At 34.8% G+C, this 18,675-nt stretch overlaps 1 protein-coding gene and 1 non-coding gene across 4 annotated transcripts; one reads left to right on the top strand and one right to left on the bottom strand.

Annotated features, from left to right (window-relative positions):
- Positions 1-426: 426 nt before the first annotated feature.
- LOC110419413 (Pentatricopeptide repeat (PPR) superfamily protein) lies at positions 427-4,677 on the top strand. Of its 3 annotated transcripts, XM_021432447.1 has the most exons (4): positions 427-3,008; positions 4,017-4,045; positions 4,156-4,218; positions 4,371-4,677. In XM_021432447.1, the coding sequence occupies exon 1, from the start codon at positions 449-451 to the stop codon at positions 2,678-2,680; it is 2,232 nt and encodes a 743-aa protein (XP_021288122.1). In that variant the 5' UTR covers positions 427-448; the 3' UTR covers positions 2,681-3,008; positions 4,017-4,045; positions 4,156-4,218; positions 4,371-4,677. The 3 variants fall into 3 exon arrangements, with proteins under 3 accessions (XP_021288122.1, XP_021288119.1, XP_021288120.1); XM_021432444.1 differs by having other exon boundaries at positions 4,017-4,218; XM_021432445.1 differs by having other exon boundaries at positions 4,006-4,218.
- A 9,889-nt stretch (positions 4,678-14,566) lies between these two features.
- LOC149526960 (small nucleolar RNA snoR8a) lies at positions 14,567-14,659 on the bottom strand. The gene has a single exon (XR_016351441.1). It is a non-coding gene; the product is annotated as a small nucleolar RNA snoR8a (small nucleolar RNA).
- Between the last annotated feature and the right edge of the window lie 4,016 nt (positions 14,660-18,675).

Genomic DNA, 18,675 nt, shown 5'->3' with positions numbered 1-18,675 from the left:
TTATTTAGTAAAAATATATTACATTTAAAATGTTGTTGAATTTAATTAAATATGTTAAAATTTATATTTATATATTATTTTAAAATTTAATAAAGTATTGTACGACTTTCTGAAACTGATGAAATAGATGGAAATAGTTTGATTTTTGAATAATTTAATTAAATATAATAATTCGGTTTTTACTTGCAAACTATAAATTCAATTTTTTCGATTTTTGAAATTTTAATATTAAATTGATTCCATTCTGTGTATATTTACTATGGTACCACTATTTTATTTTCATAAATTTAAAAGAAGTATTATTGAAATAATAGTTAATTTCAGAAATTAATTTTAGAAAAAAAGAAAATTACTATTATCTATATATATATATATATATATATATATACGATATTTGAAAAAAAAAATTAAGTCAGGCAACAAAGCTTTTTCCCGCCTGACCAGCTGGATGAGCTTCAATGGAGAGTTCTTGTTCAAACACCATGAACGTCTCCTTCTACTAATCAAATCTTGCTCTGCTGTTCCTTCCCTTAAAACCACCAAGCCTCTCCATGCCCTCGCTATCACTCTCGGCCCTTACACCTGCCAGCCCATCTTCGTCTACAACAACATCATTTCTCAGTATGCGTCCCTTCGTCATTTATCAGCCGCACGCAAAGTGTTTGACAGCATGACTGAGAGAAACCCAGTATCATTTAATTCGATGATCAGTGCCTATGGTAAATGCGGGGATGTCTGGGAGGCTGGGGATTTGTTTTCTATGATGCGGGGCTATGGGTTTTTGCCTACTCCTTTCTCGTTGGCCGGACTGTTGTCGTGTCAAGCATTGGATCTTTGTGGTGGAAGTCAGTTGCAAGCATTGGTTGTTAAAAATGGACTGTTCGACGCTGATGCTTTTGTGGGTACGGCTTTGTTAGGTCTGTATGCAAGGTCTGGCTGTGTGTCTGAAGCAGTTCAGGCATTTGAAGACATGCCAAGGAAGAGTTTGGTGACTTGGAACTCGATCATTTCTTTGTATGCGCATTATGGGTTGGTTGAAGATTGTATGCTTTTGTTCCGTGAGCTCCTAAGGCTGGAGGCATCTTTGTCTGACTGTTCATTTGTTGGTGTTTTGTCTGGATTGGAAGGTGAGCTTGATTTGGAATTTGGAGAGCAGATACATGGCTTAGTGATTAAAAGTGGGTTTGCTTATGAAGTAACAGTTGCCAACTCTCTTATTAATATGTATGTGAAATGTGCGCGCATCTGCCTAGCTGAAAAAGTCTTCCAGGGCATGCATATAAAAGATGTTGTGTCATGGAATACAATTATTGGTGCACTGGAAAGGGACGGAAGTCCTCTAAAAGCTTTAGATTTCTTCTTTCAAATGTCCATGGATGGAGTGATGCCTAACCAGACTACCTTAGTTATTATTATTGCTTCTTGTAGTAGTTTGCAGATCCCAATGTTAGGAGAATACATTCATGCCAAAACAATCAAGAAGGGCTTTGAATCTGATGTATTTGTAGGTAGTGCACTTGTTGACTTTTATGCCAAATCTGATAAATTGGTAGATTCCCACCAATGTTTTGATGGTATATATGAGAAGAATGTAGTTTCTTGGAATGCTTTAATTTTGGGTTATGCCAGTAAATTCTGTCCTAGTGCTTTTTTACTGCTAGATATGCTGCAACTGGGTTACCGGCCAAATGAGTTTACCTTTTCTGCTATTCTGAAATTTTCAGTGACCATAGAGTTACAGCAGCTTCATTGTTTGATTATAAGAATGGGATATGAGCATAATGTATATGTATTGAGCTCCCTCATGACCTCATACGCTAAAAATGGTCTCCTATCTGATGCCCTTACTTTTATGACAGATTGTGAAAGACCACTTGCCATAGTGCCCTCTAACATTGTTGCTGGAATTTATAACAGAGTAGGCCAGTACCGGGAAACACTAAAGCTGCTTTCTGTTCTTGAAGAACCTGATGTTGTGTCTTGGAATATCGTGATTGCAGCATCTGCTCACAATGGCGACTATAAAGAGGTTTTGGAACTATTCAGACACATGCAGATGACTCAAATGTATCCTGACAATTACACATTTGTTAGCCTTTTATCTGTTAGTAGTAAACTTTCCAACCTGGGTTTGGGTAGTTCTGTTCATGGTCTCATTATAAAGACTGATTTCAGTCTTTGTGACACATTTGTTTGCAATGTACTTGTAAACATGTATGGAAAATGTGGATGCATCAAAAGTTCAGTGAAAATCTTTGATGGAATGGCTGATAGAAACCTCATCACCTGGACTTCTCTGATTTCAGCCCTTGGAGTCAATGGTTATTCTCATGAAGCTTTGGAAAGGTTCCAAGAGATGGAGTTTCTGGGATTTAAGCCTGATGGGGTTGCTTTTATTGCAATCTTAACTGTGTGCAGACATGCTGGATTAGTGAAAGAAAGCATGGAATTGTTCAGGAGAATGAAATGCGATTATGGGCTTGAACCAAAAATGGATCATTATCATTGCATGGTAGACTTACTGGCTAGACATGGAAAACTCAATGAAGCAGAACAAATTATTGCCGGTATGGCTTTCCCACCTGATGCCCTTATATGGCGTAGTTTCCTTGAAGGATGCAAGAGACATAAAACTGTAGAAGATCTATCAACTGGACATGGAGTTGTAAAAGTTGTATAATAAATTACTTTTTGCTAGTGACTTGGGGCTATCTCGGACTGCAGAGTTCTGAATGTATCTTTTCTTGAGTCAAGTAGCCTCATAACTTGCCTGACACCAGATATGCATGACGAGGTTCACTGGACATAAAGTTTGCCTTGGAAAAGCAGTATTTGGTATGAAGGCAGTTGCATAGGCTTTCCAAACAAGAAAGAGGAATGTGAAAATCTTTAAAAACTCTTCTCTATAAACTCTAGCATGGAACTTCACTTGATCACGTGCATCTCCCTATTCTTTCTTGCGTATGTCCAAGCCATGGCCTCTCTTCTGCTCCACCTGCTTTCATAAGGTAAAAATGCATATTTCGTTACTGTAGATAATCAACCTTTTCCCTTCCTGCAAAATAATAAAAGTAAATGCAAATTCAATTTGGTGATAGAATTCATGATGTGTTTTTCTTTTTTGGCCAAAGATGGAATTGATAAAGCTTGTTGTATACAATATCTTCAATTAATTAAAGTTAAGATGATAAAACTAATAATGATAAATCATCATTTATCTATCTATTTGCATGAAATTGTTGTAGTTGGATGACATTGCTAAGTTATCTGGTTGTGCTAAACGTTTTACACCTTCATGAAAGGTATATAATAACATGGAAGAAATCTGATTTGAGGCAAAAGTTATAAAAAATTAAAAAGGGGAGAGGGAAAGGAGCATAGAAGAGAAAAATTTTCCCATGTACAGAAGCAAAAGAGATCTTGCTAAATCAGGTACAAAAACTACAAAAAAGAAGGCTATTGAAGTGAAAGAGTATACCCTTTAACAACCGAAGCTTGATGCAGAATTCCAGAAAAAAAAAAAACCAACACTGACTCGGGAGATGAGATATCCCCTGTCCACTCATAATTCACAAATTGCCAGCATGAGAATAATCTCCCATTAAGACAGCCTCTAGATTTTTCTACTTGTATTCCTTTTGTGAGCCACCTGACTGAAATCCTACTCAACTTTTGTTAGTTTCTTAGAGGGTCTATTTTAATTTTCTTCTTAAGCTTCTAGTGACATCAACCGAAGCTAACCTCATATCTTGTCTGCCTTTAAGATTAGCTTGTACACTTTACCAACACCCCAACACCCGTTTTCCATCACACACTGAATTCCAGAATCCAGTGAAATGAAAAAAGGAATGGTAAAATCTTTCAGGCTGCAGTATCAGATAATTCAACCTGAACTGCACCCGTTGTAATATAAAACAAAATAAGTCTTTCCAGACAACTTACGGTCTTTGAATTTTGATACAATTGTTTCTTGAACATGAAATTTCTAGATTCACCTTATTTTAGTGCTTTTGCAGCATCGATGAGAAGTCTCAATGGAAAGCAGGTACTATTTTTCAGGGTTAATATCCTGCTGCTGAGTTCTTAATTCTCCTTCATGAGTTCTTTCACATCTAAAGTACGCAGACAGTCACTGAAACACATTCATTTGTGAAGAGATAGAAGAAGGGCAACTAAAAAACTCTGGTGGAGAAAGAAATAGCGCCACCAGTGCAGAAGGTACTTTTCTTTTCTGCTTAAGAATAATCACAATAAAATTTGTACAGCACATTTTCCTTGGCACTTGTTTCTGGTTTCAACTCACATGATGTTGCAGCATGGACCCTGAAATGATCTTTCTGTAATCACAACGATGTTTCTGTCGTGGCCAGGAGGCAACTATGGATTGCGTAAGAGAAGGATATGGATAAGCTTATTAACATGAACAACTATAACAAGTTGGAAAACCAAGTTGCTTCATCACCCCACATATTCTTAATCTCCTCCATGGATCATTGGTGCAATGATGCTTTGAATCGTTTTATATGATTGAGTAGTTCAACATGGGAAATCAGGATGATGGAAGGCAGCTACTGGAAACTTCATCGGATGTGCTCAAGCTCACTTGTAAAGTGTATACCACTGTCCAAACTGTAGCTAATTAAGCTGAAGTAACTGTTCAGTGGAGCAACTTTTAAATTTTACCTTCAATGTAAAGATAGAAATCTTTATTAATTTCTAGAGTGTTCACTGTTTGCAACTTTTACCAGTTTCAGCTGAGAGATTGACCCAAATCACAGAGCCAGATGGTTGGGATTGACCCTGGCTTTAATTAAGAATAATAACAGATAAAAAGGAGCATACAGAGGTTTAATAATTGCAGTCAGAAATTGGAGGAGCAAATCGAAGCAAATAAATGCTATCAGCAGCACGAATGGTCTGATTCTTCTTAATTAGGAAACAAGGGAGATTTACTGAAATTTCGACTTCCAAACTGTTTGAATATAATTTTTGTTAATTATAATATTTGAAAAAATTACTAAATTATTAAATAAATATTTATTATTTATTATATTCAATTAAGTCTTTAAATTTTTATTTTAAATCGAATAAACTTTAAACGACATTTGTTATTATATACTTATGTTACATTAACATAAAACATAAAACAGTAAGGTAAAGTATGCTTGCATCTTAAATTTTAATTTAAATTACATGAAGATTTATTAGTTTTTAAATTAAACATTTCACTTCAAAAGTACAAACACCATTAATAGAAAGGGAAATTTTTTTTTAGCCCTTTAATATAAAGTGTTTTTGAAAGTAACTCTTCAGATAATTTTAATTGTTTTAAACCAAGAGAAGAGATTTTGGGATAAAAATGCCCTTAATGAGACATTTTCATTGACGCGCACTCTCACACAAGTACAAAATGGGGAAAATAAATTTACAAAGAATTTGTTCTCTTTAATCTTGTGCAAAACATCAATTTTTTCATTCGAGAAGCTTGTGCAAAACAAAATCATGTTACAGAAGATCGTTTTTCAGATATTTCGGACATGGTATTCAGATAATACGAGAAAGGTGATATTAAACTGAGTAAGGAACCGGTTGTGATGAATCGAAAGCTTCGAGAATTATGTGAAACCAGAAATCTTTGATACGATGGTTAATCAAAAGGAGAAAGATGTGAATCCAAAAACATTGAAGTGGTCGTGCTACAGCAGGCCATATGTGACATGGCTATGTCACGGCAAGGTTTAGAGTTTGTGAAACGGTATGGTGGGAATGTGTGACACGCCATGGTAGGAATGTGTGACATAGCATGGCGGGAATGTGTGACATGTTATAGTGAGAATATGTGACACGGTTGTGATACGACAAGGTTTAAAGTTTGTGACACGGTAGGGTGAGAATATGTGACACGACTCAGAAGGAGTATGTAAGATGACATGGTGAAAATACATGACACGTCAGTTTGAGAATGTGGGACGTCATGGTGTGAATATGTGACACGCCATGGTGAGAATATACGAGATGGCATGGTGAGCATATATGACACGTCTGTGACATAGCAAGATTAAGAATTTGTGACATGCCAGGGAAAGAATCTGTGACACGGTAGGGTTCAGAGTTTGTGGTATGCCATGAAGGGAATCTGTGACATAGGAGGGTGATAATATGTGAGACGGCTTAGTGAAAAATGTGACACGATTGTGACATTGCAGGTTTAGAGTTTGTGACATGCCATAGTGAGAATATGTGAGACAGCATGGTGAGCATATGTGACATGGCTGTGACACGATAAGGTTTAGAGTTTGTGACTAGCCATGGAGGGAATCTGTGACACAACAAGGTGATAATGTGTGAGACGGCACGGTGAGAATCTGTGACACGACAGGGTTTAGAGTTTGTGACACGTCATGGTGGGAATGTGTGAGACGGCATGGCTTGAATATGTGACACGTCATGGTTTAAAATATAAAAAAAATGCAGATAAATAACAAGAAAATCGTTTGAACTTCCACTACATGAATGAATATTGTAAGGCCATTTCATTTTAATTATATATTTTTCAGAAGTCACAAACATCTGTGTGAAGGAACTAAGAAAGTTTAATTTTCATTTATTCCTCATTCCCAAAAGGACCAACGTATTTAACTTCGTTCTTTGCAAGTTGAATGACATCACAACAACAATGTCAATTATCAGTGAAAAGGTCAGTCAATCTCAAATTAAAACTTTCTTCTGTTCATTCATTTTTTGTTAGGTTGTTGTGATATGTTCGTATTTTTGCATTTCCTATGTTTTAACTATTTTCTTCTTGGTTTTATGGTTTTTGGGTAAATTGTTGAAATGGAGAACTACAACATTTTTTTTGCTGACATGGTTTATGGTCATACCAAAGTTTTGAAGGGGGTCTACGTTTGTATATCATGTAACATGAACTACAACACTTAATTTGACGTGTAGTGGGTTAACTGGTTTTTGGCCTTTTTAGCTTATTTTCTAGGATTTTTAGCATGTCACCACATTGGGTATTTTAGGGTAGTTTGTGTAACGAATCAGTAATTATAGTGATTGGCTTGTCATGACACGCCACGGTTGGTGTGTCACCACACTGCTTAGCATTGGCATGAAACAACATTTCACTTGATATGCTTAACGTGTAACAACATTTTACTTGATATGCATAACATGTAACAACATTTGACTTGGCATGCATAGCATGTGAAAACATTTATTTCTTTCTTCAGTATACCATGTTGCACATTATGGGTTAACTCACTCGTGCATGTGTGCCATGTTTTGCAGATGCAGTCTAGATAGTACGATGATCTTGATAGTTTGCTTGTTGTGCCAAGGGAGAAGTGGGCGTTTAAAGTCTCCATTAACGCCCACTGTAAGTGGTTGCAACTGCATTGCATCAACAAAACTCTCCTTGAGAAAAAAGGAGTACGATGCAGTCAAGCGTACGTGCTTCGGAATGCTGTTGGACGTATATCCACAAGGCTATTTTTGCGCTGGTCTCTTGCTTAACATCATTATTTGTCGAATCATTGAGACAGAGCCAATAGACCATGAGCTAAGGTTTGCCATTGGCAAGAGTAAGTCGGGTATATCAAAGCAAGAGTTCTACCTTATCACTGGACTCAAGTTTCGTCGAATGCTCGTACATCCAGCAAGACTACGGTAGACGGGTGATGCCTTGACTCTGGTCATTGATGGAAGACATCGACGCTTGGAATATCTTCCCATGGGGTCACTATGTTTGGAGGCTGACAGAGGACTACCTATTAAAGGGGCTCGAAGTGTTTGTCTCCAACTTGCAGAAGGATAATCGTTAACACTACAATATTTACGGATTCACGTGGGTGATACAGGTACTATCATGTAACATTTTTTAGTTTCCTTTTGACATAATAATTTATGGTTGCATTCGTTTATCATTTACAGTCTAATAATAGTTACATTTGACTTGCAGTTCTGGGGCAATGGAAGTAATTCCTGCCTTTCAAAAAATAGTTATCCCTTCTCCTTTGAAGGACAATGTCTGCCCATGTCTGTGCAAATGGTAATGTAATCAGAAGCCAAAAGACTTCTACAAGGTGGTTGAGAAGTTAGAGTCATCTTAGCATGTGAGTGAACAACTACTAATTTATGCTATGAATTTGTATAATAATTTTCTCTAAAATTTAATCACAATACCTATTTTGCAGTTGTGGGCACTTGAAACCTTGGAACCCACCTCGGATGAGGCCACACGGGAGTATTTTGTGGGCATTGATGCCACCTTATCTGAGGGCCATCAGTACGTGCTAATAGGGCACATGGAGGATCAAATGGATTGGGGTTTAGGTGCGAGGAAACAAAAGAGAAACTTGAAGGAGAAAAGAGCTACTGGTGCCATGAAGCGGAGACGCACCATCGCTGTTGGAGACGATAAGCTGTTGGGCCCTGAGTTGATGGAAGAAATGGATGATCATGGCAATGTCAATGAATAGCTGAAAAGGACAGTTCTAACGGTTTGTGTTCAACAATTCCATATGGAATCTAGCACAGCGTCGAAATTGAAACTTTAAGTCTTCATTTCTGAACTTCTTCCCCTACCTCAGGTAGATGTGTCGTACACACATTTGTTATTCAACGAAGGGATGAAGCTCACTAATAGCACTTAAAATACCTTACAACAACAAAATAAATATGGTAAATAATGAGAAGATATACAATAAAGATTAATTTATTGCATGCCTTATTTACAACTTTTTCAATCTTAATTAAATATCATACCATAGAAGAAAAGTGCAAATAGTATACTATATTCATGAGAATATCAATCAACATACTGTTTTGAAATATCATGCGCAGATGGTAGCCTATGCATGAGTTTAGTAGCTGAAATTTATGATCTTCATGGTGGAAAAGAATGCTTAGATAATTTGCACCATATGTTTATTTATTTCAATGTAAAAGCTAAACAATAAATTCATATCATAATTTCCAGCCAGTGATTATTAAAAGATTCATACAAAAGATACAAAACATACATACAGTACATAACAACATCAAATTGTATTTAAAATATTTTAATAGTCTTATTTACTATTTTATTAAAAAATTACCTTTTACATGTTGCTCATGATAGTTTATCCCATTCAGTCTTCGACACCCAAATCAGCACATAAGAGCTCTAAAAACCATTTCCAATGGTCGTTGTTCTTGACACCACTAACCACTGCCGATGCAAGGGAAAACATTTGGTTGTTCCTATCTCGACCTATAATAACCAAAATCTGTCCTTTCACTAAACCCTTCAAAAAGCAACCATCCAATCCAAATATAAGTCTGCAACCTTTTAAAAAATTATTCTTCAATGCCCCAAAGTAAATATACATTTGATGAAAAACTGTTGCCTTATCTGGTGCAGACCTATCCACCTCTATTTTAATTATTGACCCTTTATTTGTCTCTAAAAGATTATCAGCATACTATCTTAATCTTCTAAACTCCTCTACATAATTATCTCGCACTTCCTTCATTACTCTCAACTTGACTCTTCTAGCCTTTGTTAGACCAATTGCCATACCTAGTTGTTTTTCCACCAACACTCTGATTTGTCTTACCCTCAGGAATGGCATCTTGATAATATCATCTTTCAACTTATTAGCCAAAACTCTTACTGTCACTCTCTTTTTCTTAATCATAGGTAGACAATTATGTGTTCTAAGATAGGTTTTCATTCTGAAGGAGTCATCATTCCCATGCTTTAAGGCTAGTATCTTCGACTCATAACCAATTTCAGCACATTTAGCTTTAACTCTGACTTTGTCAATATTTTTGAAAATGAAAGAAAATTGTTTAGCCATACTATACTCACACAAAACAAGCTTTGAAATGTCCCGGATCCTTGAAAGATTAACCCACAAAGAAGTTGAATATCGATTGATCTGAAGAACAAAGCCACCCACTCGTCTTGACCCTTTGTGCCACATCAACTTCAAACATAGAGCTTGTAGAAATGTAACTTGCTGGGTCACTAGAGTCAATATAATCACTATGATGTTTTACTCTTAATGGTATAACAACCGAGCCTCCATCATTTCCAATAGCTTCAGAAAAGCCACCAACTTTAAATTGGCCTATAGCAACTTCAGATGGGCCTCCAACAGCTTTAAATAGGCCTCCAACAACTTTAAATGGGGCTCCAACAACTTCATATGCGCCACCAGTAGCTTTAAATTGGCCCATAGTAGCTTTAGATGAACCTACAATTGTTGATTTAGATGGCCCTTCCTCATCTAATTATTTTGATACAATAGCCAACAATCTATCTCTACTAGCCTTAAACTCTCTTATTTTCTCCCTAGCTATTGCCAACTCATCCTCCTCTTCATCACTTAACCATGTTGTATCAAAATAATCTCCATTTAAACCTTCTTCATCTTCATTTAAACATTCTTCATCTCCAAGTTTGTTATTTGTTGATAGAAACTCCACATCCTCATTGAGTGCTTCAAGCATTGGAGTACCATGTTGAGTATTTTCCCCATACTTAATGATAACCCTATGATATAGAGTTATTTGGGCTTAATTTTGATAATAAATTAGCATAATTCTTGTAGTAATGCATAAAAATTAATAAGTTTTATTTAATTATTTTAAATTAGTTATTTTAGGTGAGTCAATCTAATCTTAATTAATTTTATGATCAATTTGGTGTTAATGCAGTTAAGATAGGTTGTTATTGATTTATTTCTATTTTTGTAGGTGTTTGATGAAAAAAGAATTTTAATGGAAAAAGGAGAGCAATTTTAAGGTGCAGACTTTCAATGCATATATTTTGGTATTTTGGCCATAACTTTCTCTATAGAGCACTAAATGAAGTGATTCTTAGACCATTGGAAAGATAAGAGAAAAATCTACAATTTTATGTATCATTTTGTACATTTTGGCCAGAAATGTAGTTAACAATCTTGTTAAAGTTAATGCACTGTAGCAATCCTAGAGCCATTACGATTTCTGTTAATTAATTGGGCAAGGCTGCAACCCACATAGTCTGATTGGAATTGGCTTCTTTCTTCACCCAACTTCACCTAACTTCAAAACCTATAAAAACAACCTTTCAAAAGAGGAGAACGAAGAAACACTAGATTAACAGCTAAGAGCCAAGCTACAAGAGTCATTGAAGCTAAGAAGAATTTAAAGGATTCAAGGAGACTTGGAAATCAAGAATACAACTCTTGAGTTTTTCTATCTTTTCTTTTATTCTCTTATTTTCTTGGTTTTGTTCTTAATGTTTAAACTTTATTCAATGATGATGTGTGGCTTGATAGGGAGTTGAGTTTTTAATCTAAGATTATAATTGAACTCATTATTTAGTCTGAATTATTTATCTCTCTTTTACTTATGTTTGATAGATTTAAGTTGTATATTTCATTCTATTCTTAATACTTCTAGTTGATTGGCCACCAATTAAATTGAATTGAAAACTTAGGTTAAACCTTGAGGAAAGAGATTTAGGTAGATTTTGAATAAAATAGCGTAGAATCAATACACTCAACGTATGATCGAATACACTTAATTTGCATGTAAGATAAACATACACCTATAAGCCATACATAACCAAAATTAGAGTACAAACTTAATGAATCTTTATTCAATATAATTTGCATAGGCATATAGTAAATTAATTAGGAAAAATATATTTATAAAAAACTAGACAGAGACTTGTAAATAATTTAGGACTCTAGGTTAGCAACTTAATCCATTTAACTAAGTTAAGAGAGAGAGACAATATTCAGATGAAGTATTGAGGGATATCATAATCTTAGGTCTGTTAATCACTAGAAGTAAAATTTGTTGATATATTAGTTTTAGTTTTTAGTTTATTAAATTTAAATTTTCCTTTTTAATTTTAATTGTCTACATAAAATTAAAGTGTGTTAATTTTAGTAATTAACAATAAGGATTAATTCAATTCTTATGAAATCGACATTATACTCATCTCTATATTATCTTTGCGATACGTACACTTATGTGAGTAGAAAATTGAACAATACTCAATATAAACAGAAAGAAAACTATTCTCCTTAAGTAATGTGCACAAACCATTCACACTTTTATCATTTAAAATTGCTCTCAAACCATTCCCATCTTTATAATATAAGCCTTTAATCAATCCTATATCATATTTTAAAGCTTTTACCATCTGTAATAGAGTCCAATAACATATGGTATTGATATCCGATATATTAACCATCTTCCTCTTCCTCCTCTTATATGCAAACTTGAGTTCATGAACTAAGATCCCCCTATGATGAAAGCATAATTGAAAGCAATTGTTATTTGCATGATAAAATTTAAAGACTCAATTAGCATACATTAAAACAAATACAAATATAGTATCTGACCATGAATTGAACATTAAAATTATATGTGCCATTAACTGTGTGGAGAATAGAATGCTAAGTAATAAGGTAGAAAAAAATTAATCAAAATAATAGACACGAGAATATACTACAGCTCAACAATATATAGACTTAGGCATGGCCAATTAAAAGTTACAAGTAAATAGATCCAAACAATTACTACACATAGAAGTGACATGAAGTCTAAAAAAAAAAACTCATGTGTTATAAACATCACACTAAGTAAAAGTCTTCTTAATTAATCATATGAGGAACATTAACTAAATGATTGAGGCTCCATATTATATTGTTTTTGTACTCTTCTCGATTGAACAGAACTTAGTTAATTTGAATTCTAAATTATTTGATTTACTGAATTCAATCAATTTTGTTCCAATCACATCTTCACATGTCAATTTCATTTACTAGTATGTTTGGAGGGTCATATTCTAATGTTCTATACACACTTTGAGATATTGTTATCAAACATGTGTGAGAAATAGATAATTTATTACCAACAACATCATACTCTTTATATGCCATAACCACCATAAAGTACCCACATAAAGTCATCTAATCTACCAAAGTTGGAAATTGAATTAAGGAGTATCTTGGTGCATTCTTTTTCCTATATTTTGTTTGTCTTATCTAATACACCAGCAACAATAACAAATTAAAAAAACAAAGCCAAATCAGCATACATTAAAAACACAACCTAATACTATAAACAAATACATCAGCAACAATAAAAAATGAAACAACAAAACCTAATCTTAGTCAACATTAAAAATAGAACTTAATACTATTTATCATCAACAAAATGAATCCATACCTTGTTCTTCCAGACCAACAGGCTTTTCCTTTTCCTTTCCCCTTTCTTCTCTCGATTTTCTTCCTTCTCTCGGGCTCTCACCCATCAGCTTTCTCGATTTCAACTTTCAAGTGTCCTTGAATTAGAGCCTTTAAGCTTCAAGGTTTGTCAGTTTCAAGCTTGGAATCTTCCAAGGTTTGTCTGTTTTAGGCTAAGTTTCAAGCTTTTAGGTGGGTTTTTTGTTTCAAAGTTTCTCAATTTTTCACTCTCAATTTAGTGCTTAGGTTGGGTTTAGGGTTTAGGTTCAGTTTTTAGGCTAGGTTTCAATCTTGATTTAGTGTTTAAGCTAGGTTTCACTCTTGATTTTTTATTCTCCCTCGATTTCAGTTGGTCAAAATTTCAAAGATTAACGAATCCGATGAGGATAATGGCAGGTTTAGGGTTTAACTACTATTTAGGGATAATTATCAGAGTCAAGGAGAAATGGAAACTAAAAGCCAAATATCAACCCCCACACTATCTGATCAAAACTACCACGTGGCATTTCTTTTATTAGCATAATATATTTTTTTGTTCATTTTCATTCTCATACATCGAAATTTTATTCAAATTAGTCCCTATACCAAAAATTTTTCTTCACTTCAATCTTTCCTTTTTTTTGGCGAAAAAATTTTTACTGGCTATCTGCCACGTGGTAGTGCCAAGTCAACATCACATTGCCATGTGGCACTATCATGCCCAATCTGATAAAATGATGTGGCATTGCCATGTCATCTCATCATGTGACGTGGCAATGCCACACCATTTGGCTAGTTTCACATACATTGCCATGTCAACCAAGTTTGCCACTTCAGAGCCATGTTAGCATTATCATCATCACCCTAAATGGAGAAAATGGATGCCATTAGGAAGAGGGACTAAATTGGAGAAATTCTCAAATCCAAAGGACTAAATTCTTTCGATTTTGAGTAAGAGGACTAAATTGAACAAAATGAGAGAGTATATGGACTGTCCAGGTCTTTTGACCATATAGTTACAACTTTCACAATTTACAAATACATATTCATTTGAAAGTATTCAACTCTTACCCAATTTACCTTTTATTTAACTCTACTCAAAAATTTTTATAAAACGATTTTATTTAAATTCAAATACTACAATCAAATTCTACTAAATTTAAATTTAAATTATTAATTTGGATCTACCAAAAATTTATTAATAAAATAAGATGAAACAAATATTTACAGTTATATTTAACTTTATTAACTATAAATACAGTCTTTAATCTAGGCAATTTCAACTTAAAATATATAACTTAAAATATTAAACAAAATAAAAACATAAAAAATAAATAACTAATTGGAAGGGTGAAACTCAGATTCTATGGTTGCAATAAGAGGTTTATCATGTCCAAATTAAGCAAGTCAGAACGAGGAATTGCTTTTATAATCATCATTAACTCGATATCCCTGTTTTTCATTTTTTTAAAAGAAAAAACTAAATCTACATATTTTGCTTATTTGACTTTCGCAAAAAAGATAAATTAATTTACAAATTTTAGAATTAAATAATCAAGTAAAAAATATTTTTATAATTTTTTTAGCACCATAAATCTTTTACACTTAAATATTTAACTTATTAATAAGCATATCAATAATAATCTACTTGAAGAGTATAGGGACTTGGCAAGTCTATTCACTAATCAAAACTAGGAACAAAATGAAATGAATAATCAAATAATATATCTACAAAATAAATAAAAAAATAAAGACTCATCTACCAGAGGAAAGTAACAAACATAATATATAAATGAATGTAAGAAACTACAAGAGGAAATTGTGAGAAAGGTATTGCACTTGGCTCACACATTTAGTTAGGCTGACAAGCTTTCTTCATCTACAAGTCACCCTACGTTTTCAGACATTGTCTTTCGTATTGGACAAGTGTTGTGTGTGTGACCGGTTTGTTTGTAAGTTGAACATGCTTTTGATCGTCGCAATCATGGAGACGCCAATTGACTTGGAAATGGTGCCAAATTTGTATATGGAATTGCAAATGGGGATGAGCAATTCTATCTATTATGCCCGTACCTCTTGCATTGTGAACATTTTGGTACTCGACTGCTTTCACTAACTGATGGAATCTTTTTCCTCTTAGGTCTTCCCGTTGGGCTTCGCCAACTTGGTGGCAAGACAACAATTTGTTTCGCATGAAGAAGGATGTCTCACTCACTAAGATGCCCTGCTAAACGAATGGACCCTACATAACCCTCCACCAAAATGGTTGTTTTGTAGTAGTCAACGTAAAATTTTACGGCTTCACATTTGCATTTACTGAAAAATGCAATGAGCTCAATGTTCAAGCACAATGTAAATGCTATGTCAATTAGGCTTCAAATAAGAATTAAAAATATCCTGACCTTATTACTACAACGGCTTCATGGCAGTAAATCTGTTTGGAACTCAAAACATGAACACGTTTTCCTAGACAGGTTTACAAGTCTATCCATTTTCTCGTTTTTAACTTCAAACTCCACTCGATTGATAGGTTTAACTACCAAGAGATGTACATCATTGAACCGTTTGCTTAACTGCTTGGCAACCTAAAGGCTGAGGGGCATGGTCACCTTGACGGCCTCCTCGTACCGATCATAGAACCAACACTGGAACATGTCTTTAATGAACTCGATCAAAACAGTGATTGGCATTCGTCTTGCATACTTCAAACATGAGTTAACACATTCCACAATGTTGGATGTCATGAGTTGGTATCGCCTTGCCTGTGAATGTGCACATGCCCATCTCTCAAGGCTTATTCTCATACGGTCAGATTGTGCTTCTGCGTGAATCTGCTTGAGCTTATTCATATGTATGTTGAAATAAAAAATCTTATAGTAAGCTCGAGTAAGGGTGAAAATCATAGAAATGTCATCACACTTGAACTTGTTTTTAAAGTTTTTCTTCAAGTGGTAACTGTATTAACCGTGGTGTACTTCTGGGTATGCATTTTGGATTGCTTTCTTAATGCTGAGATGTTGATTAGAAATGAACATAGTGTTTTTAAGACAACCAATCGCATCATGCAACTTGCTAAGAAATCACGTGCACAAGTCTTCGTCCTCAACATGGCCTATGCCAAATGTAACTGGATATACACACTCATTCGCATCTTTGCATACAACGACAAACAGAATACCCTTGAACTTGCCTTTCAAATGTGTCACATCAATTGCAATTGTAGAACGCATTACATCTCTAAACCCCCAAATACAAGCCCCATATGATCAAAAATGATATTTGAATCTTTGTGCCTCATCAGTAGCCATTACAGTGACTATGTCGAGATTTTCTTATTTCAACATATAAAAATACGAGAGTAGTAATTGCAATGACTACTCCGAAGGACCGAAAACAAGCCTCTCCACATATTCCTTCGCTTGATAGGCCTTACCATACAAGCATTGCAATCCCCACTGAACCCTCATCTCAACAATTATGTCTTTAGGTTTCAATGCTACTCCATTAGCCTGAAGCTTATGTGACAAAAGCTCACCAATTATCTTCGCACTCGCGATTCAAAATCGCCCTTGCAAACCGTCAACAGTACACGTGTGTACTTTGTAGAACATCTAAACTTGCCAATATTCTCCTTCAAGTAACTTCATTGCACGCACGCTGAACTTGCATGCCTTGTTCTTGTAACCAACCTCAAAACGACCTTCACATGACCTTTTTATTCTTATCGAAAACTACTCTTTTAGAGCCAATATGTTCAAAGCTCGTTTTAACTCAGCCTTCTAGAAAAACATTTTTCCTTTAAATAAGCGATCATCGGCACATATTGACTCCTTATGGTAATTGTTTGGAAGGAGAACCTTTCTGCACTTGAAATTAGCCATGTACAAGATATCCATGTATTTTCCTTTTCCTGATAACTGTCATTGAGCAATGTCTCAGGGGAACGAATACCGTTCTCACCAGCAATGAGGTTATTGTATATGGGTTCATCACATTGAACATCTCCTACATCAACACCTCTAACAAGTTCCGTTTCACCTTCAACATTATTTCAAATTGTCATAAAGCTAGTCATTGTCTAAACTGTCATCATGCCATTCATCAGGCCCATCATTTGAATTGTCATCAAATCCATCTTCATCGACAAGGAATAAATCCTCATATTCCTCATTAGATGTAGTATTATCCTTGAGCATCGCAATGTCACCCTCCAACGTCATTGTGTCACCGTCAGACATCGCAATGTTGTCCTCAAGTGTCGTATTCTTATTTGAAAATGGCATTACACCCTTTGCAGTTTCACTCGATCGTTGCATTTATTGGATAAAAGCAAGTAATTAGTTCAATGCACATGTTGATCGAAAATTGTGCAGCCAATTGTTTTGTGAATATTGTGCGTTTACCGGGTTGCACAAACTCTTGTACATACATCTATTGCCATTGTTGTGGATTATGGACTAAATGTTTTGGTATATGTGAAGCATTATAAATCTCATTTTGATTGAGCTGATTACCATGTTGTACAACTTCTTCATGTGATATAACATTTGTTTGGTGTTCCTTAATGGTGACATACACAGCTAGAACGTTCCTCTGTTCTAGCAGAATTAATGCAACATCCTCATCGTCCTAGATAATTAGGTGTGATAGGTCTCTGGGTGTACTGACCAATGCATGTAACTCAATTCATGAATTTCTGAGTTTACCCTAACAATATCTTCAACTAGCTTCATCAAGCCCGGAAACAACAAATTACTCCTAATCTCCCGCATTCGTGACTCACCACCCTTGTAAATGCCATCCACCCACTAACTACCGTGTCTTATCATAAGTCGCATAATTGGAACCCTATTGAAATTTTGAAAACAAAAAATTTGTCAATCATTGTACACATTACATGCAGTGTTCTAAAATTTGTCAGTCATGTTGTTACATGCCATGTTCAAAAAATGTTACACGTCATATTTAAAAAATGTTACACGTCATGTTAAAAAAATTACGCGTAAGTTCAAAAAATGCTACACGTCATGTTCAAAAGTGTTACACGCAAATTCAAAAATTGTCATACGCCATGTTCAGTAAAAATGTTACATGTCATGTGTTAACACATATTATTTCAATATATTTTTTACACGCTATGTGCATTATAGATGCATGGCATGTAATAACTCTAGGTAATGTTTCTAATCCATGTTCTAATTTATACAAAAAGTTTCAAAAATTAATATGTTGCAGTAATAAACCCAATAATATATCTTGATGTCATCTCTGTTATAGGGTCTGTTTATCGACCACAATATGGTCAGATGCTGAGAGATAGACCAAAACACGATGATGATTGTGCTCAACAAAGAGTTGACAGAGCAGATATAGTTCAGAGAGCTGAGAGAGCTGATAACAATGGTACTCAACAAAGAGTTAACATAGTCGATACAGTTCAAAGAGCTGAGAAAGAGATGAG

Source organism: Theobroma umbraticum, unplaced genomic scaffold, assembly GCF_002168275.2.
Source record: "Theobroma umbraticum cultivar Fairchild unplaced genomic scaffold, ASM216827v3 scaffold_67.0, whole genome shotgun sequence".
In the NCBI taxonomy this organism is placed as follows: Eukaryota; Viridiplantae; Streptophyta; class Magnoliopsida; order Malvales; family Malvaceae; genus Theobroma; species Theobroma umbraticum.
Note: the sequence above shows the minus strand (reverse complement) of the source record. Positions and strands in the feature narration are given on the sequence as shown.